General features: G+C 45.0%; 1 protein-coding gene across 4 annotated transcripts in view; it reads left to right on the top strand.

The window, feature by feature from the left end:
* LOC130376108 (CD209 antigen-like protein D) overlaps positions 1-13,091 on the top strand; it is a 30,362-nt gene extending 17,271 nt beyond the window's left edge. For 3 of the 4 annotated variants that reach the window (XM_056583337.1, XM_056583338.1, XM_056583339.1), the window contains 7 exons: positions 4,875-5,165; positions 6,191-6,295; positions 6,555-6,626; positions 12,022-12,072; positions 12,309-12,451; positions 12,605-12,717; positions 12,802-13,091. In XM_056583337.1, coding sequence (XP_056439312.1) covers positions 5,078-5,165; positions 6,191-6,295; positions 6,555-6,626; positions 12,022-12,072; positions 12,309-12,451; positions 12,605-12,717; positions 12,802-12,967 — 738 coding nt within the window. In that variant the 5' untranslated portion in view covers positions 4,875-5,077 and the 3' untranslated portion in view covers positions 12,968-13,091. Of the gene's footprint in view, positions 1-4,634; positions 5,166-6,190; positions 6,296-6,554; positions 6,627-12,021; positions 12,073-12,308; positions 12,452-12,604; positions 12,718-12,801 lie in introns of those variants that run through there. The other variant, XM_056583340.1, reaches the window with a different exon arrangement.
* The last annotated feature ends 1,909 nt before the right edge of the window (positions 13,092-15,000 follow it).

Here is a 15,000-nt window from a genome sequence, read left to right as displayed (position 1 = left end):
ACCTGGCAGACTTGAGGGCCTCCTTGTCCCCAGACTTGAAAGCAATGTTGCGTGCCCTCAGGAGCTCACGTACCTCCCTGGTGAACCAGGGTTTTTCGTTTGCTCTCACTGTAATGTCCTTGGTGACGGTTACATCTTCCATGCATTTTGTTATGTATCCAGTTACAGAGTCTGTGTATTCGGTGAGGTTGACGTCCTGGTTGGTGGTGGCCGCCTCCCTGAAAACCGAACAGTCTGTGCATTCAAAACAGTCCTGTAGAGCTGCTGTGGAGCCCTCTGGCCAGGCCCTGATCTGTTTCACAGTTGGCTTGCTTCTCGTCAACAGAGGTCTGTAGGCTGGGATTAGCATAACAGAGAGATGGTCTGATGAACCCAGGTGGGGGTGGGGAACAGCTCTGAAGGCCTGTCTGATGTTGATGTAGACCTGGTCAAGTGTGTTCTCTCCCCTTGTTGCAAAGTTCACACACTTGTGATAGTGTGGCATTACTGTTTTCAATTTGGCCTGATTAAAATCGCCAGCGATTACGCAGACCGAGTCCGGGTGTGTGTTTTGTAGTGTACTCACAGACTTGTACAGAATGGAGAGTGCCTCCTTTGTGTTGGCGCTGGGGGGAAGGTAAACAGCTGTGATGTTGACGGTATTGAATTCACGCCGCAGGTAGAATGGACGGCAGTTGAGGGTTAAAAACTCAATGTTCTCTGAGCAGTGACTTGTAATGACTGCTGCGTTTGTACACCAGTTGTTATTGATATAAATGCACACACCACCTCCTCGAGATTTACCCGTGCTGGCGTGGTTTCTGTCAGCGCGGAATGTTGTAAACCCATCCAGTTTAATTACGCTGTCCGGAACGTTGTTGTGAAGCCACGTCTCGGTTAGGATGATCGCGTTGCATTCTCTTACGTTTCTATGTGTGGTTAAATCCAGCTTGAGATAATCCATTTTGTTTTCTAACGAGCGGACGTTCGATAGGAGAATAGATGGTAGTGCTGTTTTGTGAGGGTTTCTTTTCAAGCGGTGTGTGATGCCGGCTCGGCAACCTCGCCTTATCCTCCGTCCTGTGCTCGGCCTCCGCTGCCGCATCAGCTGCTTCCAGTTTCGGTTGGTGGGGGCGGGGGAGCCCGCTGTCACGGAGGGTCCGTTGTCACGGGACATTATTCCTAGACCGAGAAGAGTTTCGCGATCCGAGGCGAAGTTAACTCCGGACATATCCTTTGTGCTGTTGTTGTTTCTAAGTCCCAGTAGTGTACTCCTGTTGTACGCGATTTTTGAAGACGATTTTGACGGTACATTTAACATAAAACACACATTTTTATCGGGAGCCGGCTTGGCCGCAGCCACACCGGGCGCCGCCATGGTAACCCTGTATCCAGGTTCCCTGACATTTGGGGGGGTTTCCCTGCACTTTGGGGGGCTAGGGTCAGGGGGCGTCCTTTAAGAAGCGGCCTGTGAAGCCCTTCAGATCTCTGGTCCAGGGCGTTCTAACCTGTTTGACCTGATGGGGATGTGGTGTTTCAAGGCTGCTCGGACGGCCGGGGAGTTTCCCCCACAGAGCCATCCCCCCAAATACAGACATGTTGCCATGGCTGAGAATATATTGTGAAATACACTCAATAATTATTATGATGACATGGAAATAAACACAAGACCACACACACACACACACACACACACACACACACACACACACACACACACACACACACACACACACACACACACACACACACACACACACACACACACACACACACACACACACACACACAGACCACAGATAACAAGACTCAGGGTGTAGAGGAGAGGAAATGAAGATCTGAAGATAAATATGTTTCTTCATAACTATTAGTATGTAAGCTTTAATAAAAGGTTTAATAAAATAGTTCTCAACAGCTAGATTTTTTATTATCCTTATATATATATAACTATATGAGACTTACATAACTATATAAAATACACAAAACAAAATAGCTTGTGGTATAGATCTGGTTCAGATTATCTGGTTCGGTGAGATCTATTCTGGTTTCCCCCAACAGAGCCATACAGCTGAACATAAACACGTTGCCCTAGCTTGTAAATATTTTACTTTAAATAAAATTTGTATGGACTGAAATGAGAATAGTGTTGGTCTGCAAGTGTCAATCACAGCTTTCACAACTGCAAAGGTGTATGTGTGTGTGTGTGTTTGTGTGTGTGTGTGTGTGTGCGTGTCAACATTAACTTTTTCATGAGGCCTTGTCCCTCAGATAAGTACATTTACCTTTCTCTTGTCCAGGCACAAAAGTCACTTTTCCGAGTAAAAATGTGTCATTTTACAATGGTGATAATTGTTCATGTTTTTTGCGAACGGAGAATGCAGAATTCAGACGAGCAAACAGTTGCAATAATTCACACCATGTCAACCACATCACTAAAGCAGCAATATCCCTCCTCTCAATCACATTGGCTCTGAGCAATAACTGTTTAAATCCTCTCACTCACTCACTCACTCACACGCACTTATCGCACACACACAAACAAGCTCACACGCACTCTTTCTCACGCACAACTTACACACACACTCTTCCCAGTTCCCGATTCCCAATGCAATCTTCCCTCTGTGAGCCCAACCCTCTCCCTGTGATTGGACGACACGGTGGATCAGAGTGAGCGTCCGTTAACCTGATGACCACTGATTGGTCAACGAGCAACAGGTGTGGGAACCCTTCCTCTCTCTCTCTCTCTCTCTCTCTCTCTCTCTCTCTCTCTCTCTCTCTCTCTCTCTCTCTCTCTCGTGTGTAAAGTGGGTCAGTAAGTGCTTCGATTCTACTTACAGTCAGGGCCTTCAACGATGAAGATGTACACCAAAAGTGCAAAAATCCTTTAAGTACATATAAAACAAAATCATGAAATAACTAAAGCAACGGCTTTTAGGTGTTACACTATAAAGACAAGAGATATCGATAGATAGAGGATATCTCTCAGATAGCACTTGTTATGCTACCATTACATCTGCACTTTATTACGTCTCCTATTGCACTCCTACCATCCCTGGAGAGGGACCCCTCTTCTGGGTTCCTTCTCCAGGTTCCCTGACATTAGGGGGGGTTTTCCTGCCCTTTGGGGGGCTAGGGTCAGGGGGCGTCCTTTAAGAAGCGGCCTGTGAAGCCCTTCAGATCTCTGGTCCAGGGCGTTCTAAACTGTTTGACCTGATGGGGATGTGGTGTTTCAAGGCTGCTCGGACGGCCGGGGAGTTTCCCCCACAGAGCCATCCCCCCAAATACAGACATGTTGCCATGGCTGAGAATATATTGTGAAATACACACACACACCACACACCACACACCACACACACACCCACACACACACACACACACACACACACACACACACACACACACACACACACACACACACACACACACACACACACACACACACACACACACACACACACACAGACCACAGATAACTAGGCAAGGGTGTAGCGTCCTATAGCTCTACGTATCTGGATATGCAGCGGTGCAAAGGAGGAAATGAAGATAAATAAGTTTCTTCATTGCTATTAGTATGTAAGCCTTAAGGTACGGCCACACCAACCGCGTTGCTCGCGTTAGGGGCGTTGAAAATCGGCATTTTTGCATAGGGAACCATTGGTCTAGGCGCGGTACACGCGTTGAAGCGTTGAAGCGTTGCGTTGGGGGCGTTGGGCGCGGCAGTTGCACGTAATTACGCACGTAAACGCAGTAACGCGCCCAACGCACCAACGCCCGGAGTTCAGAAAATTGAACTTTCAACGCTCCAACGCGTGACGCTTAGCCGCGGTAGCCAATCAGCGTGGAGCTTGACCCGACGTCACTGGCAGAGAGCAGTGAGCTTGCACAGAAGCATACGGCCGACATCTTTCTTTTTTCTTCTGGGTGGAAATAGTAACATAGTTACGCCATTAAATGCGTTTATGGAAACATTTCTAGCGAGAAATGTGCATTTTACTTTCATAATGTTCGCTCAGTGAATGTGAAGGATGTTTGGTTTGATAGTTATGACGAAGAGGGAACGCTCCGTTCACTTGCATGGACAATGGACTCATCTAGCTGCGTTGGCGCGTTGACGCGTTGGAGCGTTGAACCACCACACACTGGTCAAGCGTCAGGTTAGGCGCGGTACTCGCGTTGTCCAACGCGAGTAACGCGGTTGGTGTGGCCGCACCATTATAATGAAGGTTTAATAAAATAATTCTCAACAGCTTGATTTTTTATTATCCTTCATTCCCATAACTATATTAGCCTTGTTATAAAGGATAATGATGATAGTTTGATGATATTCTCTTGCAATACAAAATAGCTTGTTGAATAGATCTGGTTAAGATTATCTGGTTCAGTGAGATCTATTCTAGTTTCCCCCAACAGCCGAACAATAACATGTTGCCCTGGCTTGTAAATATTTTACTGAAAATAAAATTAGTATGGACTGAATTGAGAATAGTGTTGGTCTACAAGTGTCCATCACAGCTTGCACAACAGCAAAGGTGTGTGTGTGTGTGTGTGTGTGTGTGTGTGTGTGTGTGTGTGTGTGTGTGTGTGTGTGTGTGTGTGTGTGTGTGTGTGTGTGTGTGTGTTTGCGTGTGTTTATGAGGCCTTGCTCCTGGGATAAGTACATTTACCTTTCACTTGTCATGGCACAAAAGTCACTCTTCCGATTGTCATTTTACAATAGTAATAATTGTTCATGTTGTTTGCGAACGGAGAATGCAGAATTCAGACGAACAAACAGTTGCAATAATTCACACCATGTCAACCACATCACTAAAACAGCCATAACCCTATGTTATACCTATGTACGTTGTGTATTTATATTCAATGAAAAATAATCTTGTGTCTGTTTGTGCTTGCAGGAGTCCGTGTGTCAACTGAAGACATCTGATAAGTGTGTCTTCACTCTGATAAGAGTGTCACCACTGTCACTTCCTGACACTGATGATATCAGATTGCAGGCTGACGACTCCTCAGAATTAAAACATGCGACGTGTTTTTTCCAGCTGATATAGCAGAACCGACTCCTGAGAGCAGACGTATCTGAAGCTGTCAGGGAGGAACCATGGCTACCATCTCTGAACCGGACCCTGGACTCTCTGAGGAACCTGAGGACACGTCTTTGGACCGGAGGGAGCGCAAGAGAAGATTTGGTAGGTGCCCTTTAGAGAGGAGTTAAAATAGATAATCCATTAAAAAAACGTCTTTTCATCTGCATACATTTGAAATGTACTTTTAGAAAACGTTTTTAGCCAAAGGGACCGACCTGATGAACCAGCGACCCTACAGACAGATTTATTCTCCTAATTAACGACATGTGTGTGTTCGAGACAAAAAGCTCACATTAACCTTCCTATACGTGTGATTACGCCCATGAGTTACGGACTACTGATAGGCATCTCAAGTAGTTGTGTGTTTTATGATATATGTCCGTTATATACGTGGAACAGAGTGCAGAGTAACTTTAGGGAGCAGAACACAAGTTTAGTTTTTTCATGACTTATTATTAATGGTAGTGCAACGTGAAATTAGAGTGACTATGGTTTATGTAATCAACAATTTTGTCTTTTAATAATGGCTGCTCATTTAACTGAAGTGATATCAGGTGTACTTATGAATTTAACATAATTCTATAAAGTTTGTCATTCATATGAACATATCTTAAATTATCCCACAAAACATGTCCCCATATTTTCTGCGTGGGCCGATGTGAAAGACCCTGGTGACACGCAGGCCACATGTTGTCCCCCCTCCATTACTGTGTGTGTACGTATGTGATTCTGTGTGTATTACTGTATAACTATGTGCGCGTATATGACAATAATGAGGGAATAATAACATGCATGCTAGAGACCAGTACTTGCTCTGCTTAAGTGTGTTCTAAACACGAGAGCCACAGTACCAGTCATCACTTACTGAGGTGTTCTCAGTAGAGGTCTTCAGGTGTTTCTTCAAGACGGGGAGGGATTCTGCAGACCGTAGGGAGTCTGGACTGTGAATGACAGCCACGCAGTATGAATATATCAGTGTGTACATTACTCTGTGTGTCCGTGTGTGTGTGCTTGAGTGCGTTTGTGAGTCTGTGTGCAGTCGAAGAAAAACATTTCCTTACACTGATGGTATCAGAGTGCAAGCTGATAATTGGTCAGAATGAAAACAAGTGATGTTGTTTTTCCAGCTGGTAGAGCAAAGAAGAAGGCTAAGTCCAGACGCCGTGGAAGCCGTCAGAGAGTAACAATGGTCACCATCTCGGACCGGGAGGAGACCAAGAAGAGAAGATTTGGTAGGTGCCCCTTTTATAGAGAATTTAAAAGAAATAATCCAGTCCAAAACAATGATCCAAAAAAGTATGATTTCCTCCAAATACATTTAAGATTTATGTTTAGATTTTTTTTTAGCCAAAGTGACCGTGTGTGTGTGTGTGTGTGTGTGTGTGTGTGTGTGTGTGTGTGTGTGTGTGTGTGTGTGTGTGTGTGTGTGTGTGTGTGTGTGTGTGTGTGTGTGTGTGTGTGTGTGTGTGTGTGTGTCCTACTCCTGAACAGCTCTATGGTTTCACATCACTGTCATTGTGAGCATCGGACTGCTGAGTATTCTCCTCATCTCCCTGCGCTTCAGTGAGTCTAAATCCTATCCTCCTGAATAGAATTACAATACAGTAATCATATCATTGATTGTATTAATAGCAATGATAATGTTAAATATTGTTTTTGTTAGATTTAGTGATAATAATACGGTTAGCACACATACACCGCACGCACACCCATAAACACAGCATACACACACACAAACAATCCACACACACGTGCACGAACACACACGCACATGCACACACACTGCACACACGGGCGTGCTGATGCAGGCGTTTCAAGACAAGGGCAGCGCAGGACACCGCCTACACACACACCACACACACATGCACACACACACGCACACACATGCACGTGCATACACACACTGCACACACGCGGATGCAGATGTTTCAAGACAACGGCAAGATTGAGATAACAGCCCCGCCGTCGACACACTCTCCCACCTGAGCCTTATGTCCATCAAAGACACTTTTTTGCAAAACCTTATTTTTCTTTAAACATTCTCCATCTCCTTGAGGCTCCAGAAATGTCTTGTGATATTGAAATCCCCCCTCCCCCTTGCCGACTGTATTAGCTGTTTTATTTTTCTTATGTTTTATGTGTAGGCTATGTGTGACTGTAGGCTACTGCTGCTTGTCTTGGCCAGATCACTTGAAGAGATGTTTAATCTCAATGACGCATTCTTCTGTTAAGAAAAAAAAAACATCTCTCACGTCAGGTAGCCACAATCTGTAATCTAGCCCTCACACCCCCCCCCCCCTCACCCTCCCCCCCCCCCCACACAAGCCTGTGCTTTAGTTCACGAAAGTTAGGTAGGTTGCTGCCTTAGCTGTTGTAACATGAACACATTTTTCAGCTGTTTGTTATTATTATTTCCAACTAACCAATAGTAGTTGCCATGCATTTTTTTTTGTATCAATGCACTTTGAGCCCTGAATAACAGTAAAAGCTATTGAATGATTGATTTGCATGCATAGTCTACTACACTTTCCATTAAACAAATCCCCCAACAGTTAGCTGAACATTATATGGTCGCATCCTTCCACTCCCTGTTTTCTTACCCTGTTTAAACAAGAAATCAACTGCATTTGTCCCAGTGTTTGTGCTATGGGAAATTAAAGGTCCCATGGCATGCTACTTCATGGATGCTTTAATATAGGTATTAGTGGGCCCCAAACACAGTATTTGAAGATGTTCCTGAAATTCAGCCGTGGTGCAGAATTACAGCCACTACGGGCAGTCGCACATTGAGCTTTCCCCAAATGTGCCGTTTCTGTGTCAGTAGCTTTAATGCAAATGAGGAGGAGAGAGGCGGGTCAAGAAGGAGGGTGGGGGTGTGGCCCTGAGCAGCTTGAGGCCAAGGTACCATGCGCTCTGCTTACAGTGGATGTATCGCAATGACGAAGCATACAACAATCAATCCCTTTCTCCTCAATGTCATGGTTCATGTACTTCAGGGAGTCAAAGCCAAAGTTCCTTTCCCCCAATTCCTTCTCAACCATGGCGGAGATAACCCCAACTACAGTCTGGTTGTGGAATTACTAGGGACGTCAAAGAACCGACGTTTTATGCGCCATAGCATCAAAGCAGAACGGTTATCCAAACTACAAAGCACCACACATGTGGCGCTCGCATGGTCGTAGCTCATTGTCCGATTGGCAGGCCGAATTTTCTGGGCGGGCCAGTCAGAGAAAGGGGAGGTAACTTGGCCCCTTATGACGCCCATATGGGGCCACATTACAAATCAGCGCCCCTTAGCTTCCATTTTTTTTAGAGGCGAGCAGGATACCTAGTGCTCGTTTTACACCGAACGCAAGTTTTAGCCACTGGGAGACGATAGGCAGGCTAGGGGAACTCATATTAATGTTAGAAAACCTCATAAAGGGAGATTTTCATGCCATGGGACCTTTAAGCAATAAAATACACTCTCCTTCTCCAGTATCGTTCGCGACACCCTTCTTCTTCGTCTTTTCTTGAATTTGTCTCTAACTCATGCTCTAATCTTTCATTGATCGATTCTTCGGATGTTGTGAATGCAACAGAATATATATGATGCATCGTTGCAGTAACATTTAAGATGATGGCGATGAGTTCTGCCCGTTCTGCCTCCGTGCTGTCTGCGGTCAAACCAAAACAAACTACAGTGTCAGCGGCCGCACTTATCCCGCCTCTTGCGAACTTCGACCATGCGTCCAATCCCGCCCTTTGCAAGCCCACCCCCCTAGATTCTGCTGATGTCTGAACGACATCGATGTCCGCAGATAAAGCATCAAGTGTGAAAAACCCTCAGGGTCGAATCTTCTGATATACAAATACGGCAAACTTAAAAATATTATGCTTGCTTCATGAAGTTAGGAGAAAATTGTTATGCTTGCTTCGTTACGTTATAGGTGAACCAATATATTATACGTTGTAACATTATAGGCAATTCTTTTTTTTAATATTTAATTATATTACATTATGCGCTCAGAAATTAAATAGAATATCGACAGTAACATTTAAGATGATGGCGATGAGTTCTACCCGTTCTGCCTCCGTGCTGAACGGGCAGTTTCATATTATTAGCTATGGGTTTAAAAACTACTAGAGGTTGAGCGCAGGCAACGCACACACGGACACTCTAGTCTTACTTCTATATAATAGCAGGCCTGTCGCACCAGTTACTCAAGTTGTTCAGTGTGCACGTGCCAAGCAGCCTGCAGCTCTCACACACACACAGCACACGCAAACGCATACATACACCGCAAGCACGCACATACACACCGCATCCACACACACCGAACAAACACACCACACACATACGCAGCTGTGCACAAACATACACGGAATCACACACACACGCACGCACACACACCACTAGCCAATACAAAGGCAGCGACACACTCGCCCAGGTAAGAGGTTATGTTTTAACCGTAACGGCTCCGCCATCGACACACGCGCAGGTAAGAACAAACACGCACGCACACACACCGCAGCGACACTCGCCCAGGTAACACGTTATGTTTTCAAACATAACGGCTCCGTCATCGACACACGCGCCCAGGTAAGACCACACACGCACACACCGCGACTCGCCCAGGTTAGACGTTATTTTTTTAAACATCTTACTGCTATAGAATAGCAGGCCTGTCGCACAGGTGAAGGTGCGTCCACACCAAACGCGAAGGGGCGACATGACTCCATACAAATTCAACGTAGAGACTCGATCAAAGGCCGGGCCTTTGATCAAGCGTTTGTGTTCTTTTTGTCTCATTGCTTTATTGGGCTAATCTGAGGAGAAATCTATGCCATAAACAGAAATATTATAGGCCTTTATTACACGGGTCTTCTCAATGCCGTGGAACGCTCCGTTCACTTGCATGGGTATTAGTCCGGTAACTTGTCAACCCCAGCGGCAGACTATTTCACTGCTGATCAACACTACGAATGCTGGTAACGAATAAATTGTGAAAAGACACACCATGTGAAGTTATTTTCCAAATAAGATTTGAAAAACTTTGGAAGTTTATTTAGAACACTATTTACATGGTTTCGGAGTAGAACACTTTGACATTTGAATACAGTTCAGCGAGAAAGGCGACGAAGAATAAGAAGGGGGCGTTCCAGTCTGCGTGAAGGGGAACCCCCACCACACGAGAACGCCCATTTGTGTCTGCAGTGGGATGATCATAGATATATATAGAACACTAGATACGTCACGGCAATGTTGAGCTCCGGTCGGCTGACGGCCACCGCGGCGGCCATCTTGAATGGGTCAACCCGCTGTCTAGTGCATTACACCATATGGAAAATTCATACAAAGATGTAGCAAATTTGAGCGGTGATGGCTCAGTGGATGACACTAAAAACATCATAGTTGATATTCCATGTTTTTTAGATTTTTTTTTCCTCTATGTTATACAAGAAACACACTTTTTAACACATGACATTTATATGTTAAAAAGTGTGTATATATATATATATGTATATGTGTGTGTATATACACATATATATATATACACACATATATGTATATATGTAACTATATATATATAGTTATATATAACTATATATAATTATAAAGTGATTCCCTCTGATCTGGTTTGTACTGAACGACGGTGTACACACTTGAAAGCAGCACAATGAACTGGCATTGTTTTTTTTTGAGAAATGAGCTGTGAACATATATATCTATGGCTGTCTGACAGTCTGAGAATACCTACTCAAGACCCACACAAGATGGCGGCTCCGTGTGCCGCGGCTGAGAGGGGCGTGGCGTATCTAGTGTTCTATATATATCTATGGGGATGATATTGAAATATTTGAACTTCACCGCGACATTCGTGTGATGACAGCCAATCAGCATTCAACGGCTACTGAGTGACATAACGTAACAGCCAATCAGCTTTCAACAGCGTGGCCACTGAGGGACGTAACGTAACAGCCAATCAGCGTTCAACAGCGTGGCCACTGAGTGACGTAACGTAACAGCCAATCAGCTTTCAACCGGCCAACCGTTCCCTGCAGTGCCGACCGGGTGAACCGCAGCATGGAGGAGAAGGGATTGTTGCCGTTTGCACTCCCGGAGCTCTATCTATAATAGTATATAATATGATATAAATGTAATGTATAATATTACGGCCAGAAGCTGTGTGAGCCTCCGGACGGCCGTAGCGCGTCGGGATTGGGCTTCGAGGGGTTTGTTTACCGGCGTTGCTAGGGTTACCGGTCCTGTGTGTTCCAACGGTTTATTAGCGGTGGTATCTAATAAATCGCTGTCTAATCAATACTTCATTCACTGCCTCTTCCATGGTCATTACGATATTATGGACCGACTGCGTCTGGTTCTCCGCCGTCCCTCCCTCTTCCACAACAGGTAAAGACATGCTACGGTGGTTATCTCGGCCGTGGTTCACAATGAATTGGCATGAAGCTCCGTTGGCGGGCAAAAGATGCTTGCTTCATAACGTAGAGAGGAAATTATTATGCTTGCTTCATTACGTTATAGCTGAACCTAAATGTTATACGTTGTAACATTATAGGTAAAATGTAATTATATTATGTGCTCATAAATGTGTTACATTATCGACTGGGGTTTCCACATTATAGCTATGGGTTTAATTACAACTAGAGGCTGAGTGTGCAATGCGCGCGCTCAACCTGTAATAATAGCAATGATAATGATCATTATTGTATTTGTTAGAATTTGTGTTGGGCCAACTAATATGAATAATTGTAACAATAGCAACGATAATGATATTGATAACTGTAGGTATTGCTATTTTAATTAGTATTAATATTATTAATACTAATAATATTAATTATTAGTATTAATAATTATGGACTTTGTGTTTGCTTGGCTGTGGGTCCTGTGATGCTTAGTGACGATGTTGTTCTGTTTTAGAGCTCATATCTTCTGTATTCCTCTGTCCTGTCCTAGACTCACCGTCACCCTGGATAGAGGGGAGAGAGCACTTACTGGATGAACTCGGTGAGGGTTTTATCCAAGTTATTAAATCAATCGCGTCATTAACATTCATTTCAAAAACACCTGCTGCTTCTGTGATTCATATTGTGGTCTACTTAGGTCAGGTTTCTATTTTCGTCTATTAAGGTCATGCTTCTATGTGGTCTGTTAAGGTCAGGTCTCAGGGTTGTGTGTCCGTAACCAAGACCGTAAGATAAGCAGTTCTCTGTTTGTTCAGGATGTTCTTTTACATTCAACAGATGAATTGACGCTTCAGGGCTGGATGCTTCACGACAAGAGTCTCTACCGTGTTTCTACTACTAAGAAGGGCTGGAGGGCCAGTAGAGAAGACTGTCAGAAGAGAAAGGCAGACCTGGTGGTCATCAACAGCAGAGAAGAACTGGTGTGTGTGTGTGTGTGTGTGTGTGTGTGTGTGTGTGTGTGTGTGTGTGTGTGTGTGTGTGTGTGTGTGTGTGTGTGTGTGTGTGTGTGTGTGTGTGTGTGTGTGTGTGTGTGTGTACTTTGTGGTCATGATAACATATGCTTTTACTATTAGAACCAGGTTTCCAGGTTGGTCAGCAGATTGGTGGGTTCTTCCTGGATTGGACTGAGTGATCGAGAGAAAGAGGGGACCCACAAGTGGGTGGATGGTACCCCCATGACCTCAAGGTAAGGCTGAAGACTCTGTTCAGCAGCATCTCTTCTCTGAAAGTGACAGACTGACCTCCACTGTCTCCTCCTCGTGGTTCTCAGTTGGAGACACGTTAAACCACGCGATGACGGCGGAGCAAGAGACTGCGTCGTAGCAGGGGAGGACGGCTGGTCTGAAGAACCGTGTAACAGACTGCACCACTGGATCTGTGAGAAGGTCCTAGACCTGGATCATCTGGAGGCTGAGCGGAACAAAGAGGGTCCGTAGACTTTGTTTGTGTTCATGAGTGGAGAACGGTTCCTCCTTTCTGTTCTCTGTGCCGTAGATACAGTAAATACACTCTTTAAGAGTTGAAAGGTTGTTGGATGTGTTTAGGTCTACAAAGGTCAGGTTTATATTAGGGCTGTCAAAATTGCTCAAAAATGACATTCGAATATTCGTTTGGAAAAAAATCACGAATTCGAACTATTCGAATATCTGGTTGCCTATTTTACGCAGTTGCCGTCAATATGTCAATAATGCGACAAAACCATGGTTCAAATTAGTGGGATATATATATATCCTATATATAGGGCGGCGGCTTCCTGCTGGGCATTTCCTTACTTTAAAACGAGGGACATCGCGAACAGACGGAGGCTCATTCACAAAGCAGTTAGGCGCTTGTACCGCGGGAGTGTTTTTTCACATTCGAATATTATGAGGGACATCGCGAACAGACAGGGGCTCACTCACAAAGCAGATAGGCGCTTGTGTAACCGAGCGTTGGCACTTAGATATTTATATGACAAGAATGACACAAGCGTGGAAGGGAAAATAGTCTCGTTTACTTAGTACCTATCAGAAGTCACCCAGTCACAGCGTGAGAGCTGGAATACCTATATCCAAGTACGGAAACCCCGAGGGGATAAAATACATTCGCTCTTCACAATACTAGTCTGTTACACTTGTACCGCGGGAGTGTTTTTTCACATTCGAATATTATGAGGGACATCGCGAACAGACAGAGGCTCATTCACAAAGCAGATAGAGGCGCTTGTACCGCGGGAGTGTTTTTTCACATTCGAATATTAATTTTCACGTTCGAATTCGCGTTTTTGGATGCATTTCGAACGAATATTCGAACTTCGAATATTCGTTGACAGCCCTAGTTTATATTGTGGTCTACTGAGGTCAGGTTTCTATTGTGGTCTAGTGAGGTCAGATCACAAGGTTCAACCCTTTCTGGGTTCACCTGCACTAGTTTCTATTGGAGCTGCTGAACGGTTTGGTGTTCTTCTCTTCAAGCTCCGCCCCTGACCCGTTAATCTCTTTGTTGAGTGACTTCCCCTCCCTGGGTAATCTTTGTAGACACTGCTGTGATACTCAATCATGTATGAAAAGGCAGGCCAGAATACTGGGTGTGAATCCCCTGGGTCGCCCTCTAGTGGACAGGTGTCAGGAGAGAGTGAAGGCAGTGTCTGACGCTGCATCTCTAGATCCGTGTTGTAGACGTTCACTCCTCTCCTCCTGGTTTCTTCAGGTTCAGTGATGCTCACGGAGGAGGAGGAGGAGGCCCCCAGCATCACAGAGTTCCACTCCTCTACCCACGTGTTGCCCGTGGGCCAAACGGCCCGCTACACCTGCCACGCCGGCGGCACGCCGGAGCCCACAGTAGAGTGGCTCCACAACGGCAGGCCCCTGGAGAGGGACGGCAGAGACGACCAATCAGAGGCCTGGGTGGAGAGGGGCTTCCTCTTCGTCAGAGGTGGGAGGTACGGCGTGAACACGGTCTGCTGCATGGCGAGCAACAGCGCTGGCACGGCCAATCACAGCGCTGAGCTGCTTGTCTTTGGTAAGTCCTGGATCCAAGGAGAGATGTTTGTTGCTGATGTAGCAATAGTGTAACTATCATCACATGACCCCCCCCCCCCCCCACACATGTCATGTTCAGGAGAACAGTACTAGTGATGAATGAGTGTATTCATAACACTGTTGTTGATGTTTTCATAACATTGTTGTTGATGTTTTCATAATATTGTTGTCGATGTTTTCATAACGTTATTGCTGAGGTGTGTGTATCTATGTATGTGTACATATCAGGGTTTTTTCTAGAAAAAATTCACAAGGGGGAAAACATCAATGGCGAGGGAGCAAAGGACAGGGCGTTATCAGCAGGGTTATCAGCAGGGCGGTGCGGAGCTTTTGAAAATTTGAGGTAGAAATGGATCATTCTGAGGCTTGTGAAGGACCAGTATGTTGACTCGTATAGTAAGGCCAAATTACTCAAAATGGCTAAGTTACCATAGATGCAGAACATTACA

This window comes from Gadus chalcogrammus, chromosome 22 (genome assembly GCF_026213295.1).
Source record: "Gadus chalcogrammus isolate NIFS_2021 chromosome 22, NIFS_Gcha_1.0, whole genome shotgun sequence".
NCBI classification, from domain to species: domain Eukaryota; kingdom Metazoa; phylum Chordata; class Actinopteri; order Gadiformes; family Gadidae; genus Gadus; species Gadus chalcogrammus.
This window is presented reverse-complemented; position numbering and strand designations above follow the sequence as displayed.